The 23,527-nt window shown below is 41.5% G+C and overlaps 1 protein-coding gene across 6 annotated transcripts in view; it reads left to right on the forward strand.

Moving 5' to 3' along the window:
- dlg3 (discs, large homolog 3 (Drosophila)) overlaps positions 1-23,527 on the forward strand; it is a 135,053-nt gene that overhangs the window by 47,206 nt on the left and 64,320 nt on the right. For 5 of the 6 annotated variants that reach the window (XM_061835328.1, XM_061835330.1, XM_061835332.1 and 2 more), the window contains exons 5-9: positions 15,106-15,159; positions 16,290-16,340; positions 16,456-16,580; positions 21,279-21,448; positions 23,244-23,380. In XM_061835328.1, coding sequence (XP_061691312.1) covers positions 15,106-15,159; positions 16,290-16,340; positions 16,456-16,580; positions 21,279-21,448; positions 23,244-23,380 — 537 coding nt within the window. Of the gene's footprint in view, positions 1-15,105; positions 15,160-15,300; positions 15,319-16,289; positions 16,341-16,455; positions 16,581-21,278; positions 21,449-23,243; positions 23,381-23,527 lie in introns of those variants that run through there. The other variant, XM_061835333.1, reaches the window with a different exon arrangement.

The following is a 23,527-nucleotide window of genomic DNA, read 5'->3' on the forward strand; positions in this document are numbered from 1 at the left end:
GGCTGGGGAAAGAGAAGTCTGGGTATCCCTGTTCAGAATCATAATCAACTTTAATGGCCAAGTGTGTTAAAACACACAAGGAATTTTTCTCCGGCAGTCAGTGCTGTCTTGGTACGATATTCAGAACAAAGAAAAAGGAACAACATAGCAACAAGAACAAAGAACAAGCTACTTCCCCTGCGACCTGACCCGGAAAAGCCATAGTAAATGGATGGATAGATGGATGGATTTACTGTAAAACTGACACATAAAAGAAAGAGACTTCAACATTGTACATTTCAATGTCAAAAGGACTGATTGGGCAGTGTTGCATGCTAATCCACCAATCCCAAGCGACTGCCAGTCCCAAGCCTGGATAGAAACAAAGCAAATTCAAAGTTGTTTGTCGCATAGAACCCAGGACTCCGGATTTGGTGCAGAAAAGCCACGCTCTATGGATGAGATTCACAGTCGAGTTGCAAATAGCTAACCTTCGCTACCATGCCACCATCGGCATATATAAACAATGCGTCCTTGGATTGACAAGTGATTTTATTCTAACCAATCATATGCCTCACTTGGTATGTGTAGAATTGTGGGATTATTCGATTTGCATACTATTTCTACTTTAAATCAAGGTCAGAGTTCCCCCAGGGCGATTTTGACAGCTATCATTTAGAATAATAAGTCGAGTGGAGATTGACTTTTTAGAGGTGCACTAACAGATCTTTGAACGCCACCATTTTTGTATGTACCGTATTTTCTGCACTTTAAGGCGCATCTTATTATAAGGTACATAGAATAGACGCTACAGTAAAGGCTGGGGTTACGTTACGCATCCATTAGATGGAGCCTCACTAAAGGGTCAATATTGATCCATATATAAGGCGCACCGTCAGCTTTTGAGAAAATTAAAGGCTTTTAGGTGTGCCTTGTAGTGCGGAAAATACAGTATATGAAATCATGCCTTGACTTTGACAATTCTGGAGCGAGTGGGGACGACTTGGGAACGTCTAAACCTATGTTTGCAATTTCTCCACTGAATTTTTCATGGCCTGCTGCAACTGTACAGTCTGTGACACACATTTCCACATTCGCAGTGAACTCATGCGTGCATCTTTAATTCATTGTAGCATGTCCAGTTTGCTATTCTGGTTCAAGAACATTGTGATGTATGGGACCAACATGTACTTATTTTGGGGTAAATATTTATTGGTTGAGTGAAGGTTAGCGAATGTGTGTGTTAGAAAAGGACATTTGGCATAGCTGTTCTGAGTGCCATCTCTGTCTAATGCATTATCCAAGCAGCCCTTGAGCCATTTGGTCTGGCCTCTCATTTTTGTTTGTGCGCGTGTGTGTTTCACTGTTCTTCCTTTCTGTCATCTTCCTCCTGTCTCCCTCTGCATCCCCCCCCCCTCCCCCAAGTACATTTTTCATGCTCGGTCTGGATTAATAGAGGAATTGGCGGACCGCGGCAACACCCTGCGTCCGTGTGATTGATACACTTCATCATATATACTGCGCATATTGGGGTGTAGCGTTTGTACACAAATATACTTGTGTATTTTTGTTTTAACAGGGGAAAAAAAAATCTAGTTCGTGTAGAATGTACCACATTAATTAAGGAAAAAGAGCAAGTTAGAGAGAACCTTCATTTATCATGTGGGATTCTGTCTAGACACAACAAAATCCATGGTAGAGTTTTAAAAAACTGCCATTCTAAACACATTCCAATATATTGTAAAACCTTTAAAGTATTCTGTTGCATCTGTTATCATTTTCTTGCTGTCAAGAAATAAACAATCATAATTTATATTTATTTATTAATTTCATATCACATTCATTTTTAAATTGTAATTAATTTTAATTTATTAATTTCACATCACATTAATTTGAGTACCATATTTTCCGTACTATAAGGCGCACCGAAAAGCCTTTGATTTCTTTAACACAAATGGAACACAAACAAACCGAGCACACAAATATTTTCTTTCTGCTCTTTGCGGATGACGAATATTAAAATGGCAAAATGCGGTACTACATCAATTTGAACTTGACATAAATATTATAAAGACCCCGAAAAATCTGATACAAGAGTGGTGCAACCACGATAAAGTGGGGTTTCACTATATGATCATTTCCCATTGGTGCAACATAATCTGGAAACCTAAAAAAAAAAAAAATAAAAACCACACATTTCCCAATTCTGCTGTTTGGGTTAGGAAATGGAAGCAATCCCAGTTTAATACCATGCATGATTACACCCGTGATAGTCTCTGTCTGGACATGGCTTCCGTAGAGTTATTGCCTTTTTATCCTTTGTTTTCCAGGCAGTGCTTTATTCCACGAATGCTCCAAATAAAAGTGCCATTTGGTGACTGTATTTAGCTACTATTTTTAGAGTTGGGAAGTCACATTTCCCATTCCTATGGCATATTTTTTTTCAAATATTATAATACCGCACCTGGAGAAAGGAAGTGTTCCACTGACACATCCAGATAGAATTCTTGGTGACCAGCGTTGTTTATCTGAAGTTAAGCTTTTGACGTAGGCTGGAGTGATGTCACTTGCTGCCTGTCAAAGAGGTTTTAGATAACTGCGAGCTTCATTGACGGACACTTTAGGTGTAGGATGTCCAACTCGCTGGGCCAGAGGCACATCGCGGCATTGATAACATGCTATTTGTTTGATTTTGTAGGATAAATATGTAACCTATCAAGACTTAAACTTCATGTTTCAAGCAAGTCCCAAGTAACCGTGGTAAAAAAATGAAACAAGGTGAGCCAAGTCATGACTTTGCTTATGGAAGTCATAACTGAAGTCATCCAATCACAACATAGATTATACTCACGCATTAGCCTCTTTGCATCGATATCTGGACACACATTCATTAAATTGGCTAAAGCATTAACAATCAAAATTTTGTTTTGTCTGTTTTGTCTATCGCTTTATCATCTTCTCAGTTCAACACAGAACTATGGAAGTAAATAAGTGCCACCAGGATTTGAATTTGAAATGCCACAGGAAACATGATTTCAATTTGATATGTAAAGTGATCACATTTTCAATAGTTGTATTTCAGTGTAACTTTTCAATGTTAACAATTCAAGTGGCGACAATTCGCTGTCTAAAATTCACCGTCTGTGCCACCAGGCAGGGTTACTTCAGGTCAGAACCGAACAGCCAGCCAATCCTTTCTTAGTGACGTCGAAAGAGTAACTGCGGTTGGCTGGGTACTCGGTTCTGACCTGAAGTAACTCTACTCGGTGGCACAGACGGTGAATTTTAGACAGCGAATTGTCGCCGGGTGAATTTCAGACAGCGAGTTTGTTGCCAGTTGAATTGTTAACATTGAAAATTTACGCTGAAATACAACTATTGAAAATGTGATCACTTTACATTTCAAATTCAAATCCTGGTGGCACTTGTTGACTTCCATAAGAACTCACATGAAGTTTCTTATTTCATCGTTTACCAGCTATCGTTTTTGTTAGCCTGTGATGTTAATGTAGCTTCTTTGTGGGTGTTACAGTGACAGATGAAGTTAAACATTGTAGCTGTTGTGTTTCTTTGGGTTGCAAACCTTGCATGGAGCCCTTCTCTTTCCTGATTTTACAAAATGTAATAATATTGGGGGCTCCCGCCATATTTGCCCTCTGAAGTGGCCTCTGGACTCCACATCTTAGCATACTGGTGTGTGGTTTTTTTTGTTCTTTTTTGTTTTGCAAAACAAAACAAATGACACACTGTCTTGAAAATATAAAATCTTCAAATGTAGGCACAGGCAAGACTCGTCAGGTCATGTAGTTCGAGGCCAAGTCAAGTCCTTTTAATTTTTTTCAGTAGAGGAGGTCAATCAGTATTTTCAATACCAGTCTTTCTTTTAACACAAGAATGTGTAGTTCTACTGAAGTCGAACGTGAGCGCTTTTGCCATTTTGGGCAAGTGAGCGAGATGGTGGGAAAGAGTGATAAAATAAAAGTGTGGAGAAAAGAACGGAGTAATGACCAAGAGACTTCATGGTGGGGTTTGCAAGAGCCAAGTCGGACCACATGTCAGCCTCTGGTGAACGGCGTATTAGTTCTTGTAAATCAAAAGCGTCATTGTCACGACTCTGCTCACTGAGATCGTAGATCCTGCCGATCAGGCTGCTTTACTGCATAAAACCCAGTATGGGTCGCCGCAGATTAATATTCACCATTAAAATGTCCAATTATGTAATCAGCCAAATCCAAGCTGTGCAACTGCTCGGTAGAATTTCTCGTCAGGCGCCAATGATTGAAAGGACTGACTGTGAAGAATGACTCATTTTATATTTTGGACTTTGTTTTAAAACCCATTTATTATTTAGCTATTCTTACGATTCCACATCAACCCTCCTTGTATCAGATGGGTTTGTGGGCTTATTGGGTTGCCTGGGGCTTCTCTAACGTGTTTTTGTTGGCATTGTTGTTTTTGTATGATCATGACATTGATGTCCGACTGTGTTTTGTATGCATTGCCTTCTGTTTAGTCTGTCAAAGCACTTGGTAAACCTGCTTTTAAAGGTGCTCTATCGATAAAAAAATACATTTTTGAGGAAACAAGACCCAAAAGTGGCAAATTGCGCTCGCTTCAAGCTGTTTATTCATCACTCCCAGTGGAAATTGACTTCAAAACTGACACGTACTACTTCTTCTTTTCCTTTCTGCTTGTCCCGTTACGGGGTCGTCACAGCGTGTCATCTTTTTCCATCTAAGCCTATCTCGTGCATCTTCCTCTCTAACACCAACTGTCCTCATGTCCTCCCTCACAACATTCATCAACCATTTTCTTTGGTCTTCCTCTCACTCTCTTCCCTGGTAGCTCCATCCTTACCATCCTCCTACCAATTTCCTCACTCTCACGCCTCTGAACATGTCCAAACCATCGAAGTCTGCTCTCTCAAACCTTGTCTCCAAAACATCCAACTTTGTCTGTCCCTTTAATTAGCTCATTCTAATCCTATCCAACCTGCTCACTCCAAGCGAGAACCTCAGCATCTTCATTTCTGTCACCTCCAGTTCTACTTCATGTTTTCTCTTCAGTGCCACCGTCTCTAATTCTTACGTCATGGCCGGCCTCACCACTGTTTTATAGACTTTGCCCTTCATCCTAGTGGAGACTCTTCTGTCACATAGAACACCAGACACCTTCCGCCAACTGTTCCGTCCCGGTTGGACTCGTTTCTTCACTTCCTTACCACACTCTCCATTGTTCTGTATTGTTGACCCCAAGTATTTGAAGTCAACCACCCTCGCGACCTCTTCTCCCTGGAGCTTCACTCTTCATCCTCCGCCCCTCTCATTCATGCACATTTATTAAAACTGACACGTACAAAAAAAGTAAAACATTGCATATAAATGTTCGCCCAAATCACGCGCAGTAGTTTCATCCAATGAAAGTTCGGTAGCTCAAACCTTTACTCACAACAAATCCCTGGTCTTCACTGCAAAAAAAAAATAAAACAAAAGCACACCTTGCTTTTGTTGTGATTAAATTTTGGATAATCCAGATCCATTCAGCCATCCATTTTCTTAGCTGCTTGGCTTCACTAGGGTCGCAGGAGTGCTGGAGCGAATCACAGTTATCTTCAGGCAGGAGGCGGGGCACACTCTGAACTGGTTGCCGGCCAACACACAACACAAACGAGCATTCACACCCACAATCACACCTAAGGGCAATTTAGAGTCCCCCAAATTAAGTGAAATTGGATATTTTTTCGCACAAGATGATCTCTCAAAATACATTGTGGTCAGAAATCACTGGTCTAATGATAATTAATAAAAGATTATTCTGCTTTAATGAATTTAAAAATGCTCAGTTTGGGGTTTTAATTAGTGGTTGGCAGTTACTACACGACAGCATTGCAGGAAGGGAGTCAAGAAATGGGTCTATACTCGTTAAAATGAGTGGCGGAAGGTGTCTGGCGTGTCATGTGACAGAATCGTCTCTGCTCGGATGAAGGGCAAAGTTTATAAAACAGCGGTGAGGCACGCTGTGGTGTACGGATTCGAGACGGTGGCACAAAAGAGACAACAGGAAGCAGAGCTGGAGGGGGCTGAAAGGAAGATGTTGAGGTTCGCTCCACGAGTGAGCAGGTTGGATAAAATTAGAGATGAGCTCATCAGAGGGACAGCCAGGGTTAGATTTTTATTTTTTTTTTGTTAGAGGGAGCAGACTTCGATGAGTACATTGGTAGGAGGGTGATGAGGATGGAGCTGCGAGGGAAGAGAGCGAGAGGAAGGTGGGAAAAGGATGACAAGCTATGGCGACCCCTAACGGGACAAGCCGAAATCACGATGTCGCTATGCTACATTATGCTGCTGAATCACGTATATTACTGTATAACTCAACATCACACATGGGGGAGATCCACTTCCACTTTCACTTGAAGGTGACATTTGCCAGCCAGTAAGCCCACAGCGGGCTTTTGCAACGCCGCATGAAGAGGGCGGCTCGCCGACAGCTGTGACGGGCTATTAATTAATTAGGCGCTTGTCAATGTGTGTTGTGTTGAGGAAGACTGGATGGTGGGTCGGGGTGGGGGGCAGTCACAATTTTCAATCACGGGCATCATATCAGAGAATTTTGAGCTTTAATAGAGCTTTTACGGTTATAGGCATTAATTTCAGTGTGGCTGCTTATTAGAATAAATAAATGGTTGATTTCCAATCAAGAAGGAAAAAGAGCCTCCACATTTTTTGGTCAAGAGATTAGATCATATTCCATAGTTTGTACTTGACAACAGACGCAACGTTGTTCTTAAGACCCCCCCCCAACTACCGTATACAACTTCACCACGGCGCGTATGTGATGTCGACCGCATGATAATTGAGTCGCTATCGATCGGACTGCAGCGTGGCGTACAACGAACCGATGAGACCGGGAGGAACTGAGCGAGCGCCGCTGACTTGATGTTGTCATTTAGCAGCGTTTCCGAACCGTTACTGAGTCAAGGCGCTTGCTGTATTCCACGTTAGAAGGCTCCGACAAAAATGTTATGGGATAGGGAAAATCTTTATGAAAAAACTGTTTCCTTTAGGCTTTAATCCTGTAGTACCATATTGTAAACAATATGGTCAGGGTCATCGTTTTAGCATTTAAATATACCTTTTTTTACTTCCAGTTTTTTTAGGTGTTTTACAGTCTGTTAGTGACCCCAAAATAAAACACAGCTTGAAGCAAGTACACTTTTACTCTTATGTGGAGGACTGTGACCGAAAGTCTAGCTAAAAGTGATGTTACGTGGCAGTCTCTCATTTACGGCTGCAAATCACAATTGCTTTAATAATAGAGCTGTTGAGTTTTTGTTTTTTTTTATTATTATTACCATAATTTCCGGCCTACAAGCTACAACTTTTTTCACACGCTTTCAAACCTGCAGTTTATGCGATGATGCGCCTAATTTGTGCATATTTTCTAACGGCCGCAAGGGGGCACTCGAGAGGAAAAGGTAAGAGTGAGGCAGGAATATATGTGCCGAGGAAGTGACTGTTACCGGTGTGACGGTCTGCGCGCACCCCCGTGCTGAAAGGTCTCCTTGTGATTAACGCGCATGCGCGTATATTTTGTAAACTCCCGGCCAGTCTGAAACATCCCCACCCATGCTTCAACATTTGCTATTCGACAACTTTTTCGCCGAGTGTTCATGTTCGCTATGGACGTCTCACAAAGACAAACACAGCAATTTTTTTTTTTATCAACTTTTGTTTTAACGTTAGGTAAGGGTTAGGGTTAGGATATAACATATGTTAGCTCCCTCTATGAAGAAGAAGGGGAACTACGAGACCGGGTGATTTCCCAGTCAGCGTCTCCTACGTACCCAGAGTTCCCCTATTAGTAACGCATGCGCATTCATCACAAGGAGACTTTTCTGCACGGGGGAGCGCTCAGACTGTTACACCAGCCATGTTAGTGCTCCACTAGTGTTAGGACTGTGCTAGCGTGTTGCTGCTGCGTTAGCATTAGTGCCACGCTTATGTTAGCGCCGCACTAGCGCCGTTCTACTGTTAAACTCTTTCCGTGTACCGTCTTTGTAAATATCTCGTGTTTCAATGTGGGCAATTGCGCCTTTTACACAGCTGCGGCGTAAAAAAAAATCCATCCCTGTATTAAAAAAAAACAGAACATTCTTTGCAATTGATAGTTTAGTAAATTACTGCCCTCATGACTTTACTGCTACATTACTAGCTTAGGTCGTAAACTGACAAACTCCTGTAATGAAAGTGAAACCTTGGGAAATTTGGTCTGACATGTTTCGATCTTACGTTATTTGGCACAGCTTTGATGTCAAAATTTCAAATTGCCCTCAATCTTGAGGGCGTCGGACTGTACTTGGATCACACAACACGCCGCCGCGCTTCTGCTTGACTCATCGGCTACGAGCTGCGACGTCCCGGCCACGAAGCTCTTTCTTAAGTGCCGGTTGCATCATCTACGAGAGTTCGACTCATTTTTGGCAACACTGGAGACTGAGCTGGCACGTTGAGGGGGTCGAACCGCATCTCCTGTGACGTTGGCCCCTCATACTGTAACCGTGGAAAAAACGCAGAGGGTTTACGAATGTGACCTTTCCGTATGAATATAATATGTTTTTATTTATTGTAGTTATAGTTTGCAGCATCACAGTGAGAGGCGTTGTGAGTAATATTGCTGTTATTTCATTGATCAAGTGTTAAAGGAGGAGGAACACCTTCCTACTAACTAAATAATGCAATTTTATGTAATAATTTGTGTGTGAAAACCAAAAAAAATGGAGTTCAAAAGAAATGCGGTAGCATCTATTTAAATCTCAAATAGTAGAATGCGAGACTAGCTTAGAAATGTGAAACCAAGGAGTATAGATTTAAATTTGATCTCTTAATTTGTACATTTTGGCAAAAAGATATTTTAGTTCTGGAAAATGTGTCAGTATTGAGAATATGAAAATTATCACCTGAATTATCAGATGAAATGTGAAGTTTGAATGGTTTGAATGGTTTGGTAGGAGGAGGTCAATAGATGAAATGTCTGCATTGATTTTGGAATGTTGTCTGGTAGATGTGGAAAAATGAATTTCTTTGAATATCGGGATTTGGTAATGGGTGAAAAATAATGTCGTTCCCAAAATTTCTTGAATGAGCTGCAATGTTTGATGTTGGGGTGTTTTAATCGCATGAGAAATGTGGAAGTAACAGTTGAATATTTCAAATTATTTCTGATTATTAGCAACTTTGGAAATATATTTAATGAGGAAAAAATGTTGACGTTAATTATTTATTTTAGCCGCTGTACGTAACATTCTCCGTTGATGAAATATTGTCAGGCAAAATGTGGAATACGGGAAAAAAAAAAGGGTGATATTGAGAATGTGAACAAATCATCTTTTGGAATGATCTAAACTATTTGAATTGTGTTTCATTTGAATCGGTTCAATTTATCGAGAAATGTGGAGAGATTAATTACATTTAGAAAAATTTCTACATTTATTTTGCCTGGAATTATTTTCTCGGAAAATGAAGAAGAAGCAATAATAGGAGTGTGTAGAATAGTTTGCATGATGTCCTGGATAAGATAGCTATTTTGTGGAAAATCAGACAATCAGTGTATTAAAAATAAAGAATCGCACTGTAGAATAATAAAAAAATTGTGTCACACTTATATGAAAAGCTAAATATTCATATGTGAAAATAGTTACTTTTTGCGGCTATGTGTTGGAGTGTGTGTGTGTGTGTGTGTGTGTGTGTGTGTGTGTGTGTGTGTGTGACGACTCTGACGAGTAAGCACAGGAATGCGAAAAGATGTGAAGCGAGGAGCAGCGCGGAGTGCAGCAGGGGGGATGCTGCGTGCAGGCAGGCGTTGCCATGGGAACACATTGATTATTTAACAATTGGGATGAAGCCAGTGCCCTGCATTCACTTCTGTGGGTGGCGTCAACGTCTCCAGTCATACGCCGCATGAAGCGCTATCTAATGTCGAATATTTGAATTATTTACTTCATGTGGATGTCAACGAAGTCATACGGGATGTCACTTGAATTACATTAAAAATGGACAAAATGTTGTGTACATCCAACGCTTATGTACAAACAGTTTTTCCACTTGAAGCAATGGCAGTGCTTATTGAAAATGCAGCTGGACAAATAGCGCTTTGATAGTACAGATGGAGGGACAGAACTGAAAAGGAGAAAACGTGTACAAACCACAGCAGAAGAAGAGTGAGATCACGGGTGTCAAACTCGAGGCCCGAGGGCCAGTTGCGGCCCGTCATATCATTTTATGTGGCCCTGCGTAAAGCAAAGCAGATTTATTTGTCTCGCGCATTTCAGACACGCGGGAACTCAGTGTGCTTTGCATGATTAAAGGCATTTGAAAACAAAGAGATAAAACATTTAAAATGGCATAAAAACAATAAAAATGACAGACAAAATATGTTTTAAAAAGACAAAACTGCATACAGTGCAAGTAATATGATCAAAAATTGGATATATTCTAAAAAGCATGAGAAAAAAATAAGTTTTCAACTTGGATTTGAGAACATTCACACTTGGGGATGACCTCACCTCTGTTGGCAATTTATTCCATTTCTGTGCAGCATAATAGCTACATGCTGAAATGAGGAGATCGTGTGCCTCCACTTTTCTGTTTTTTGCTGAAATCATCACGGTCCTTTAAGGAAACCCATGGCTACAGCGTGGCCGGTGATAAAAATGAGTGACACCCCTGACCTGATATAGGAAAGGAGTCACGTTCGTATTTGAGAACGAGGCGCAAGGCAGTGTTGCTGAAGTATTGTAGTGTACTTATATAAGTGCTTAGACATCTGTAAGAACTGAAATCCAATAGTGCACCGATGGAAATTTAGGAGGGTCAGCGCCTCCACCGTCAAAGAGTGCCACCCATGTCCCCGGAAACAGGGTGTGCTTCCCCAATCCCGCCGAAGTGAGGTGCAATGGGGTTGGACCACCCCCTTCCCCCCCCTCGAGGAAATAGAAGGATTGAGGCTTGTGTTGCTAGGCAATGTTTTGATGCCATACTCCATTCGTGCCCAATGAGTTATTAATGTCATGTCATTATCCAAGCCGCTTAGCCTCACAAGAGTTGCGGGAAAGCTGGAGCCTATCCCAGCTAGCTTCAGGCGAAAGCCGGATTACACCCTGAAGTGGTCGGCAGTCAGTCGCAGGGCAGGTGTCAACACCATCACTGATTGGGAATCGATCCCACGCTCCCCGCACCATAGGCGGGCGTGTGTACCACTACACCATCAGTGACGAGTTTTAAATGTACTGTAGTTTATCTTATGTCTACAGTCCTGGTACTTTCCATCTATCCATTCATTTTCTTTGCCGCATATCCTCACGAGGGTCGCGGGGAGCACTGGAGCCTATCCCAGCTGTCAACGGGCAGGAGGCGGGATACACCCTGAACTGGTTGCCAGCCAATCGCAGGGCACGTAGAGACAAACAGATGGACTCTCAATCACACCTAGGGGCAATTTAAAGTGTCCAATTAATGTTGCATACATCCATCTATTTTCTTTTGCCGCTTATCCTCACAAAGGTCACGGGCCATGCTGGAGTCTATGCCAGCTGTCTACGGGCACACCCCGAACTGGTTGCCAGCCAATCGCAGGGCACATAGAAACAAATAAACGCACTCACAATCACACCTAGGGGCAATTTAGAGTGTCCAATTAATGTTGCATGTTTTTGGGATATGGGAGGAAACCGGAGTGCCCGGAGGAAACCCACGCAGGCACGAGAACATACAAACTCCACACAGGCAGGTCTGGGTTTGAACCCAGGACCTCAGAACTGTGAGGCCAACGCTTTACCATCTGGCCACCATGTACACAAAATCAATTTTACAAAGAAAATATAAATTAGGACTTTGTGCTATTCAATTGGCATTTTTGTCATATTGTTGTAACCATTAAGTCTGTGTTGGAGAATTAAATGTATAATTTTCCCAGGTATGATCCCCATTCTTTTCTAGAAAAATTCAATAGATTGTATGTATTTACGTAGATCAATGTCTCCAGCCTGAAGAGTGTTTGTAGTATGACGCATGTACAACCTGGATTGACATCAATCTGTGAAATGCCGTTGACCCGACCCCTGTAATCCTTAACCTACTTCCCATCATAGGATTATCCAGATGCCGTAAATTACTATTTGGCCCTCGATGGCCTTACTGGAGCACAGACGAGCAAAAAAAAAAAAAAAATGTGCACTAAGATTTAGCGCGTTGGCGCTCAAGTGCTCTTAAATCGAGCGTATTCGTCTTCCTTGGGTTAGACGAGAGATAAAAGTGGATGACCATTCGAGGAAAGACGGGAGGGAGGAGGCTGCTAATCCACTCTAATCCCAGGTACTTGGTTTATTTGCTTGAATGTTAAACAAACGCATGTTGCGATTACAGTCCTTGCACTGAGATTATCTTGCTGCCATTTTTTTTTTGTCCGTTATGTCAGATCAAGATAGGCATATTTATACTGTCCGACTGCTGTTTTATACTTGGTGGATTGATTTAGTGCCTCTCAGACCAGGATCTGGGTTTACTGATACCTCGTTGCTTTCTTGGCAACACATTTTTTTTATGTGGTTGCACAGGTGTGCAAGGTTAAAAGTCAAATATTGATGTATTGACCGAAGGTTAACATATAGATAAAGATCAATACACAAGAGTATCCTGATTTAGCAGCAGTTGATGTTATCTGTCCGACTGTCAGACTATTAATTTCCTTTAATATTCTGACTTTCTGTTTTTAATAATAAGGCATTTTCTTCATAGTTTTGCAGTTAGGCGACAGGGTGGAGCAACTGGTTAAGAGCGTCGGCCTCACAGTTATGAGGATGGGGGTTCAGATCCCGGCCCCACCTGTGTGGCGTTTCCATGTTGTCCCCGTGCCTGCGTGGGTTTTCTCTGGGTACTCTCATTTCCTCCCACATCCCCAAAAAACATGCATTAATTGATTAATTGAGACAAACAGCCGCACTCTAAATTGTCCCAAGGTGTTGTCTGTCTCCATGTGCCCCGCGATTGGCTGGCAACCAGTTCAGGCTGTACCCTGCGTCCTGCCCGACAATAGCCGGGATAGGGTCCAGCACTCCTGTGACCATTGTGAGGATAAGCAGCTCCAAAAATGGATGGATGGATGCATGTTGCAGTTGTTCTCCTAATGTGACTTTTTTTTTTTTTGACTGCAATTTATTTTCACTTAATTGTAATTTTCCTTCCCTTAATATTACCTTTTTTTCTTGTAATGTTGCACCTTGATTTGTGTTGAATTGGGAGTTTTTGGAATATAGCAAAGATGTGATCCATATTTCGCCTTATCCCGTTATAAAGAGAATCTCAACAAACCTCGAATTGTGTTGGCAGTCAAGGGGCACGCTGAGGGTCGGATGTGGAGGGTACACATGTGTCCGGAGTCGTAGTTAATAACATTTTCTGTACACATTACATATGCGTATGGAAGCAGTCATGAGTTTTTTTTGTGCTTTTTAAATGAGAAGCTATGTGCTACGCTATAATACTATATAATAAAGTTGCTGGGGTACTGTATACGAGAGGATCCATTTTTACATCCTGTAGCTTTATATACAATGTATCGTATGTTTAAATAACTTCATTCATCTTCCATGGCGCTTATCCTCACTCAGGTTGTGGCTAAACTGCAGGCAAGGGGTGGAGTACACCCTGAACGTAAAAAAACAACCATTTGCACTCACATTCATACCTACGGGCAGTTTAGAGTCTTCAATCAACCTACCTGGCATGTTTTAGAAATGTGGGAGGAAACCGGCGTACCCGGCGAAAACCCACGCAGGCACATGCAAACTCTCTATAGGCGAGGCCGGATTCCAATCTGGGTCCTCAGAACTCTGAGGCAGACTAGCTAACCAATCGCCCACCGTGCCGTGTAGAAGAAACTCAAGAATTATTTTATTTTTATTCTGTTGCTATTTATTCATGAGGTTATATAATTATATCATATCATCCGATTTGAGGGAAAGAGGAGCTTGGTGAAAAATATATCATCATCATTGTCGTTGTCATTATCATCATCATGATCATCTCCAATCCATAGTGATGACTTGTTCTTTAAGAATATTAGGAATAAAATCCTATTTAAAAAAAGTTAACTGTTTATATAAAATGGTTACTGGTAATTATTTTCAATTCTTAAATATCATTATATTAATATAATTAAATAAACTATAACCAATATTTCCTCAAAATGTTTTTTTTTACTTTACCATTTTTTTTACATTTATTCCATTTGTTTTATGAAATAAAACTATAAATGTATTGCTAAATGTCATTATTTTACAAATATTTTGACTTCATATTACAATATTTTTAAGTTGTATATAAATAGTCATATGTTTTACAACTCATTGAATGATTAAAATGTTTGAACTTTTTTATTATGCACAAAAAGTAATCAAATGTTCAATAAAACTGATACAAATCAATGTTTTTTTTCGTTTTCCAAAGATTTCAATTTCATTTTAATATTTACAATAGGTAAACCAATTTCATAAAATGTATTACACATTTTATATTTACATATTTTTTCATTGTGTTAACATTTTTATTTTAAATAAATGAACCAATTCTTTTTATTTTTTGATTTTACAATGACTTCTCTTTTATTTATTTATCATTTACTTAAGAAAATTAGTCAGAATGTAAGTACATGTTTTTCATTTTTATATTTAGAATTTTTTTATTTTAAAAATACCAGAATTTTTCAAACTAATATATTTTTAGGTATTTTTTTTTTATAATAAAGCAGTTGTTATTATGATAATGTATAGCTTTTATTTTGCTAATGTTACCATCATTTAACCGAGTAGTTATTTATTCATAATTTCACAAAAAGCAAACGTTTGCCTGGTTAAGCGTTTGTGTGCGTGTGTGTGTAGTCTCTGGGCCCCGGTGGTCATTTTCAGCCCCCTCACACGTTTCCCGGCATGTCTTCACCCCCTTGAGGGGACTCACCGACTATTCCCCCGTCCATTTCACGCCGACGTGATAATGTGTGTCTGTGTGTGACATTGCGTCTCATGTGCATCCACTGTCATATGCTGAGATAATGTGTATCTCTTCATATTCACAGGCCAACCCTCCCCCCATCATTGTCAACGCAGACTCACTAGATGCAGGCCCTTATGTAAGTATCTCTCTCTCTTTCTCTCTCTCTTTCTCTCGTTCTCTCTTTTCTCCTCACACTCACTGTTTCCACGTGTGTGTGCGTGTGTGTATGTCTGTCCGCCACGCGGATCTCCACATCCATCCCATCGACCCTTGACCTGTCTGTGAGGGCCCTGCGGTGAATATTTATTGTCGTGGTGCGGATACAAAATACATTACAATCTGATTTTAATGGCGCGTAATAGTGAAAAATCAATTATTAGGGAATAAAAAGTGTGTTAATTATGCTGTTTAGTGTGGATCGTGTCAATGGTTCAGGATTTTTGTGTACCAATGTACCTCGAGATTTGAGTGATCCATCTTGAGAGGTTTTTAAAGTAAAAGCTGTCGTTCAGTCAATTTATTATTTTTTCAAATTGTTTTTTTTGCTTTGTGTCCTTACGCTTGCTATACGAGCGCTGTATGCTGGCAATAAACTCAACTCCACTCAGTTTACATCAAGCAGCCGTTTGAAAAACAAAGAAAACTACACAAGCACATAAAAGAGGAAATGCCATGGGTAGGCTAACAGACAGCATCTATATGCCGGTGGCGTGATGCATTTAAGCAACTGATATTTCAACACAAATGGTGCCTCAACACATGTAGACAGACAATATAATATTACTCACAGGCATATATTGTTTATCACTTACACTGTAGTACTATACAATATACCGTATGCATACAAGGTGTTCCCAAATATTCATTTTTCACCTTTTCACTGAATGTTGAGGTGAGGGAACCTATTCCCACTTATTCAAGGAACCCCCCTCCCAACTCCTTGCATATTAGCTGTTTTTTATTCCACCACTATTATAATGAGCATCAATTATTTGCAGATTTACACGATTCGTAAGGTTCATCTTTGTACTTTTAAACCGGCCCGCGGGGGCCATGTTGCACACAACGGGAGCTGCAATGAATTAATCATGATGCAAAAACTGTTGCATTTCCATTCTATTTAATTATTTTTTCGAATATGTCAGTGAAATATTGTAGAGTACATTTTTTTTTTCGACGTGTGCATTGTAATTTATTGTGATGCACTCCTGTGTCTCGAATATAAGACGATGTTTTCTAACAAGCTTTTGTCTTCTCGATTGTCAGGTAAATGGCAGTGATGGCATGTACAAGTACGAGGAGATCATTTTGGAGAGGGTAGGTCAATATTATTTGTCAATATACAGTACACAGTGATGATATAAAATACGCACACTTTATAAGTGGAGACGCTCAGATCAGGCGGGATTTGTCACTTCCGATGTGTGCGCAGGGGAACTCCGGCCTGGGCTTCAGCATCGCGGGAGGCATCGATAATCCTCACATTCCTGACGATCCGGGGATCTTCATCACCAAGATTATTCCCGGAGGAGCCGCCGCCATGGACGGAAGGCTTGGGTACCGTTTCCTTACTTTTTCTCCTTCTTGCATTCCTTTTCAACCGAAGGCTTCAATATTGCTAAAATCGATGCTTTTCTTCTCATCATACTTTGTTGCACTCAAATTCTGACTTTTTATTGTAAAATTACTACTTTTTCCCCGTGTACCGTAATTTCTCATGTATAAAGCGCAAACGGTTCCCAAAATATTTTCAAAAACTCAATAGAGTGTTATATATAGGTATAGATTAAAAATAAGAAGAAAATCACATTGTATAGTCATATACAGGTACAAAGGGTAGTTAAAAAATGTATACATTGCAATATGATATTCAATGTCTTATGTTACACATTTACAGTGAAGAAAATAAGTATTGAACACCCTGCTATATTGCAAGTTCTCCCACTTAGAAATCAAGGAGGGCTCTGACATTTTCATCCTAGGTTCATGTCTACTGTGAGAGAGATCATCTAAAAAGAAAAATCTAGAAATCACAATGTATGATTTTTTTTAACGATTTATTTGTGTGATACAGCTGCAAATAAGTATTTGAACACCTGAGAAAACCAATGTTAATATTTCGTACAGTCGCCTTTATTTGTAATTACAGAGGTCAAACGTTTCCTGTACTCGTTCACCAGGTTTGCACACACTGCAGGAGGGATTTTGGCCTACTCCTCCACACAGATCTTCTCAAGATCAGACAAGTTTCTGGGCTGTTGCTGAGAAACAAGGAGGTTGAGCTTCCTCCAAAGATTTTCTATTGGGTTCACATCTGGAGACTGGCTAGGCCGCGGCAGAACCTTGATATGGTTCTTACGGTGCCATTACTTGATTTTCCTGGCTGTGGGCTTCGCGTCATTGTCATGTTGAAAGACCCAGCCAGGACCCATCTTCAATGCTCTGGCTGAGGGAAAGAGGTTGTTCCCCAAAATCTCACAAGACACGGCCACGGTCATCCTCTCCTTAATACAGTGCAGTCCTCCTGTCCCATGTGCAGAAAAACACCCCCCAAAGCGTGATGCTACCACCATCATGCTTCAGAGTACAAATGGTGTTCTTGGGATGGAACTCATCATTTGTCTTCCTCCAAACGCGGTTAGTGGAATTATGACCAAAACGTTCCATTTTGGTCTCATCCTACCACAAAACCTTTTCCCATGACTCTTCCATATCATCCAAATGTCCTGGGCTGATTCCTCGCCTTTGTAAGGATCCCCACGAGGTGATCTCTTGCATGGGGCTCCACTCCGATTGAGATTGACCGTCATGTTTAACTTCTTCCATTTTTTTAACGATTTGTCCAACGGTGGACCTTTTTTTTTCACCAAGCTGCTTGGCAATTTCTCCGTAGCCCTTTCCAGCCATGTGGAGTTGGACAATTTTGTCTCTGGTGTCTTTGAACAGCTCTTTGGTCTTCATCATGTTACAAGTGTGATTCGAATCTGACTGATTGTATGGGGTGGACAGGTGTCTTGATCCAGCTAACGACCTCACACAGGTATATCTTATTCACGATAATACATCGTGTGGAGGTGGACTTTTAAAGGCGGACTAACGGGTCTTTGAGGCTCAGAATTCTAGCTCATAGACAGGGGTTCAAATAATTATTTGGAGCTGTATCACACAAATGAATCGTTAAAAAATCAAACATTGTGATTTCTGGATTTTTCTTATTAGATTATCTCTCTCACAGTGGACATGCACCTACGAGGAAAATTTCAGACCCCATCATGATTTTGCAATATAGCAGGGTGTTCAAATACTTATTTTCTTCACTGTATATGTATTACGGTAATGTGCGCCGCCAACCTGAGATTCCTGACCTGCTCCCGTGAGTTTGCCATTTTACGATTGATCACCAAACATCAGAAACGCCTGCCAGTGACTTTTGTTTTAACTTAAACTAAGAAAGAAAATGTTGACTAAAAGGGGCTAGTTACGTATCCACTTTTAAAAGAAAAGTCAGCACGGTAGTTCAAAGTGGGTGAATCTAATGTGAAATTGTAGAGGAAGACGAAGGAGAAAAGAATCCATCAAAAACCACATGGAAGAGTTTTGGGACGTGGGAGAGTTGCGCAGTTCCTAGAGATGGAGGAAGAGCTGCTACGGATTTTAGCCGAACGGAGGGCAAGAGGCTACGCTTTTAGGACGGTGGAACTTCGCCTCAAAGCGCTGACAATAATGAGGAATAAAGACAACCAAGACTTCAGGCCATCTGCGAACTGGTGCTACTTATTTATAAGGGGGCAGAACAACAATTGCACAATATCTTCCAGCCGATTATGAGGATAAATTGATGAAATACCAGCAGTTCATCATTCATCGAAGAAAGCAGTGAGAGCACAAAATTGGGTCATAGCACATGCTGATCAAACACCCCTCACCTTCGATTTGCCAAGCACTCATACAATTGATCAGAAAGGTGGAAAAACTGTGACGATAAAGTCTACTGGGAATACAAAAAACAACACTTAGCTGTCATGCTGGGCGCGTACGGCGATGGGAGTTGGACGGAGCCATACATAATCTTTAGACGCAAAAACTCTTCCCCAAGAACTGCCAGTGGCCAAAGAGGGTCACAATGTGATGGATTCATGGTTGGAAGAAGCGCTCACTAAGTACTGGATTAGGTCAGTCTGGTGTAACCACAAGCAACTCTCTTCTCTGGATGTCTTTCGGTGCTGTCACTTGCCAGCTATTTAGCAAATCCTAAAAGAAAATAAAACTAACTTGGTGATCATTCCTGGTGCACAGTTGCGGCGAACTGACGTATCGTGCAGTCGTCCTTTTCAAAAGCACATGCGGAAGAAATGGATTGAGTGGATGACTTCGGGGGACTCGTACATTCACCGCAGGTGGAAATATAAGGAAACCCGAACTGCTGCAGATAACAGAATGGATAAAAGATGCGCGGGATGCGGTTTCACCTGATTCAAAAAGTGTTGCCTCACAAACGCCATGGATGGCACAGAGGATGGATGACGTGTTGTGGGAGGAAGATGGGATCACTGTTCATGATGCAATGCAGGAGGTGCCAGAACTGGACCAAGTCAGCAATGATGAGTTCCACAGCGATCCACCAAAGGTACCTCCTGTGGATCTTTTTCCGATTGGAGATGAGTCGGATGCTTCATTTGAAGGCTTGGCCAACGATGTGTAATGTTGTGGATAAACTGCACTATGCACAAATTATTAATGCATCAAATTTCTCAAGTCGAACAGTGTCAAATTGTTTATTGAATATTCAAAACGGTAATGCTTGTTATCAACAGTACTAAGAAAATGTTGTGCCTGTCCCGAAAGGAAAAGATGATCAGCACATGCACAAATATTATTATTAATGATTGTGATACAGACAACCAAACCTAGTAAAACGGAAATACAGATAATTCATAATATTTTGAGCATATGGATAGAAACAAATTGGTGGTGCGCATTATACATAGGTAGAAGGATTTTACTGAGTTTCAGGACAACTTTGCTGGTGCGGATTATACTTCAGGACGCATTATACATAAGAAATTACGGTAATCGTCCTTATGAAATTATAGTTCTTGAAATATTGCAACTTTTTCTGGTATTATTGTGACTTCATTCTTATTAAATTCTGATTTTGTCATTGCAAACATACTACAGGGAGTCCTCGCTGTACGACTGAGATTCGTTCCTACTCACATTTCGACTTAAGTCGGATTCCACCATCAAAGTCAGTACGCTGTATAAAAAACAAATCCATTGAAATAAACAAGATGATGTACTTAGCATTACTGCTGCGAGGTGGATAGAGAAGAAGAAGAAGGGGAGGCTGCGCTTAGCTATTGCGAAGGAACCTGGTCCTCAATCCTCTCCATCTCGACAAGTATCCAAGAACCTTGTTTCGTGATCATTGCATCCGACATAGGAACAGAACCCTTCATCACATGCGCTAAAATACGGGTTTTGTCTTTAATAATTGTCACCACGGTTGACCGACTGAAGCCTTGGCGGTGCTGGTGTCTCTTCTTTCTCCGATCTTTTTATGGTCTTGAGCTTCGTTGCCATGGTAATGGATTTTCTTTTGGCTGCAGAAGCATTGCTGAAATATACAGCTTTCTTCTTTGGGGCGATGATGTCGAAAAAGGAGGGCGAAAAATGCAAAGATACTCCCGGCGCACAAACACGGACAAGCATTAGCCAGACAAAACAGGGGACGGGCGTCGTAAAGTAGAAACGTCTTAGGTCGAGATGGTCTTAACCCGAGGACTCCCCGTACCACATGCTATATTTTTTGTGTAAACACTTGAAATAACTTTAGCTTCATTTAAGAAAAGATTTAGATTTTTTTTCCAGCTTTGACTCAAAAGTGTAGCCATGTTCCACTTGATGGCTACGCGTCCAGCCCAGCAGATTTTCTTTCGATCGTCGCGCCTTATGTGCAGACTTAAAAATCTGTGGTTTGCAGTTTTGCTTTTCATTGTGTTTTTATGAAGTGCAAATGCTAATTTTGATTCTCAAATTGCGATATAAATTTGACTGTTTCAAGTCTTGGTGTTGTAATTACTACTTTTTTTTTTCCCTCACTGTGCACCAGCATGTGGGAGTTTTTCTCCTCCTCGGGGCTTTGTGTGTTTTCCTGAAAAAAAAAAAAAAAAGAATGGTGAAAAATAAAGCCTGCCCAGAGCGGTTGTAATGATGATGATGATGTAATGCCGTCCCCCTCGTACGCATCCACAGGGTTAACGACTGCGTCCTGCGCGTGAATGATGTCGACGTGTCAGAGGTGGTCCACAGCAGGGCGGTGGAGGCCCTGAAGGAGGCGGGGCCGGTGGTGCGTCTGCTGGTGAGGCGGAGGCAGGCCCCGCCCGAGACCATCCTGGAGGTCAACCTCCTCAAAGGGCCCAAAGGTAAATGACACACATGGAAGTGTTAAATGTCGACAAACAGCCAAAACATAAAAACCGCTGGGCTCTTTACTGGCCATTTTTTTTTTTAGCTGTTAATGCAAATGTGATGAACATTCCCAAAAGTAGTTAATATAAAACTGATATTAACATTAAAGGTCAAGTGTCATCCCTGTAAACATTCGAAAATAGATTTTGAAAAGAAAAATACATATAAGATTATTTACTTGTAAATATGAGCGGAGAGCGCGTAATCCATGCGCAAAGTCGCGGAAGTGTCATTCGACAGCCTGGTGGTCGCCATATTGGCTGCGTTTACTGTCTGTGACGTCACCCCGGACATTCGCCTTTGAAAGCACGCTGTTGCCCCTACTGTAGGACACACCCTTGCAGACACGGAAGCTCTTTTCGAAGAAGAGAACGTCTCACAACCGAGTGACGTGTCCGGGACAATATTACCCTTTTGTTTCCAGCCATATTTAGATGACATGCGGATCACGGCCGAACCGCCTCCCCGCCCTCTCCACCTCCGTGCGGCGGTGATAAACGCCCACTTCCGTGTCGGACATGAGCCACCGCGGCGACGAGCCTCCCCGGCCGACAAGGCCGGCGGCAGGCTCAGCCTTGTCGACAAGGCATGTAGCGATCCACAAGGCTTCCAGAGGCCGTCCTTCACCGGCTGCTGCATGGAAGCCTTCCGATGCGCACATCGACACATTTAGCAACCCTGATTTTTGGATTACGCCCCCCCCCCAACTATTTTTTTTTTTTTTTAGTAGCTTTATACACACCTAGCTATCATTTGGAACCCACGAAGCTCTCGTCCATTGCACCCGTGCAATCCATTTTTCACGACGAACCGGGTCTCTTGGAGACTTATGAAGGGTAAATCGATCCTCCCGAGCGTTCAAGCAATGTCCAGCAATGCAACGAGCCAGCATTTTGGCCAACACGAAGGAACAACGAGCTACCTTCCCGGAGGTCAAACTAATAGAAACAAACGAGTCCGCTTGAGGCCGCTCCTGCCCCGTACGTCACTTCCTGCTTCTGCTCGAAAACAAATCCCTCAAGTGGATTTTCATGGCGGGAGTTACAAAAAGCCATATACGTCAAAATCATGTTTTGTGGTGAAAAAACGCATGGGTCCATGTTGGCTGCCGTTTTTTCATTAATAACATACTAAAACTCATCCATTTCATGAGAGTGGCACTTTAATTACTGATGCTAACTACTACTAATTACTACTAAAGAGAAGAACATATTTTAGTTCAAATCTATGCAGCAATAGGAAAAAAAAAAGTCCTAAGCAGGTTGCAATAGAGCAGTGCTTCTCAAATAATAAGGCGCGATCCCCTGGGGATCGTGTTGCGATGCGGGCGGGGGGTCATGTAGACTTTAAAGAACATAATTAACATTAACAAATATATTCTTTATTGTAAATTGATCATTATCCCTTTCTTTTGTACTTTTGTTCAATGTTTCTAAGGATTATATTAGATTATCCTTTATATGCTATGTTATATAGAGGTGTACTCCAAGGGGGCTGCAGGTGGGGGGTGGGTCGTAAATTTTTTGTTTTTTTCTTCCTGGGGTGGTCTTAACTGAAAACAATTGAGCAGCACTCCAAGAGAGAGACTGGAGGAGTCACAGAAAGCCATAAAAGTTGGACCTCGGAAAGTTTCATGGGTCAAATGTGAATTTCTGCTGTGTCTAATGAAGTGTCTACCACATTCAACACAGTCGTGTACAGTATGCTATAATTCTCAGATGATACAATATTTTTCTGGCAATCTTCCAGGACTTGGATTCAGCATCGCCGGAGGGATCGGCAATCAGCACATCCCGGGCGATAACAGCATCTACATCACCAAGATCATCGAAGGAGGAGCTGCCCAAAAAGATGGACGGCTGCAGACAGGAGACCGCCTGCTGGCCGTAAGAACCTCCTCGCACTCACATTTCTTAGATTTTTTTTTTGTTTTCCCCCGACTTACGCGTGTCCGATTAAGGTACTGTGGTACCCTCGCATGTGGGGAAGTAAAGCCTCAGTCGGCGGAAATTAGAACACTTGCAAGTAGCTGC

Source organism: Syngnathoides biaculeatus, chromosome 11 (assembly GCF_019802595.1).
Source record: "Syngnathoides biaculeatus isolate LvHL_M chromosome 11, ASM1980259v1, whole genome shotgun sequence".
In the NCBI taxonomy this organism is placed as follows: Eukaryota; Metazoa; Chordata; class Actinopteri; order Syngnathiformes; family Syngnathidae; genus Syngnathoides; species Syngnathoides biaculeatus.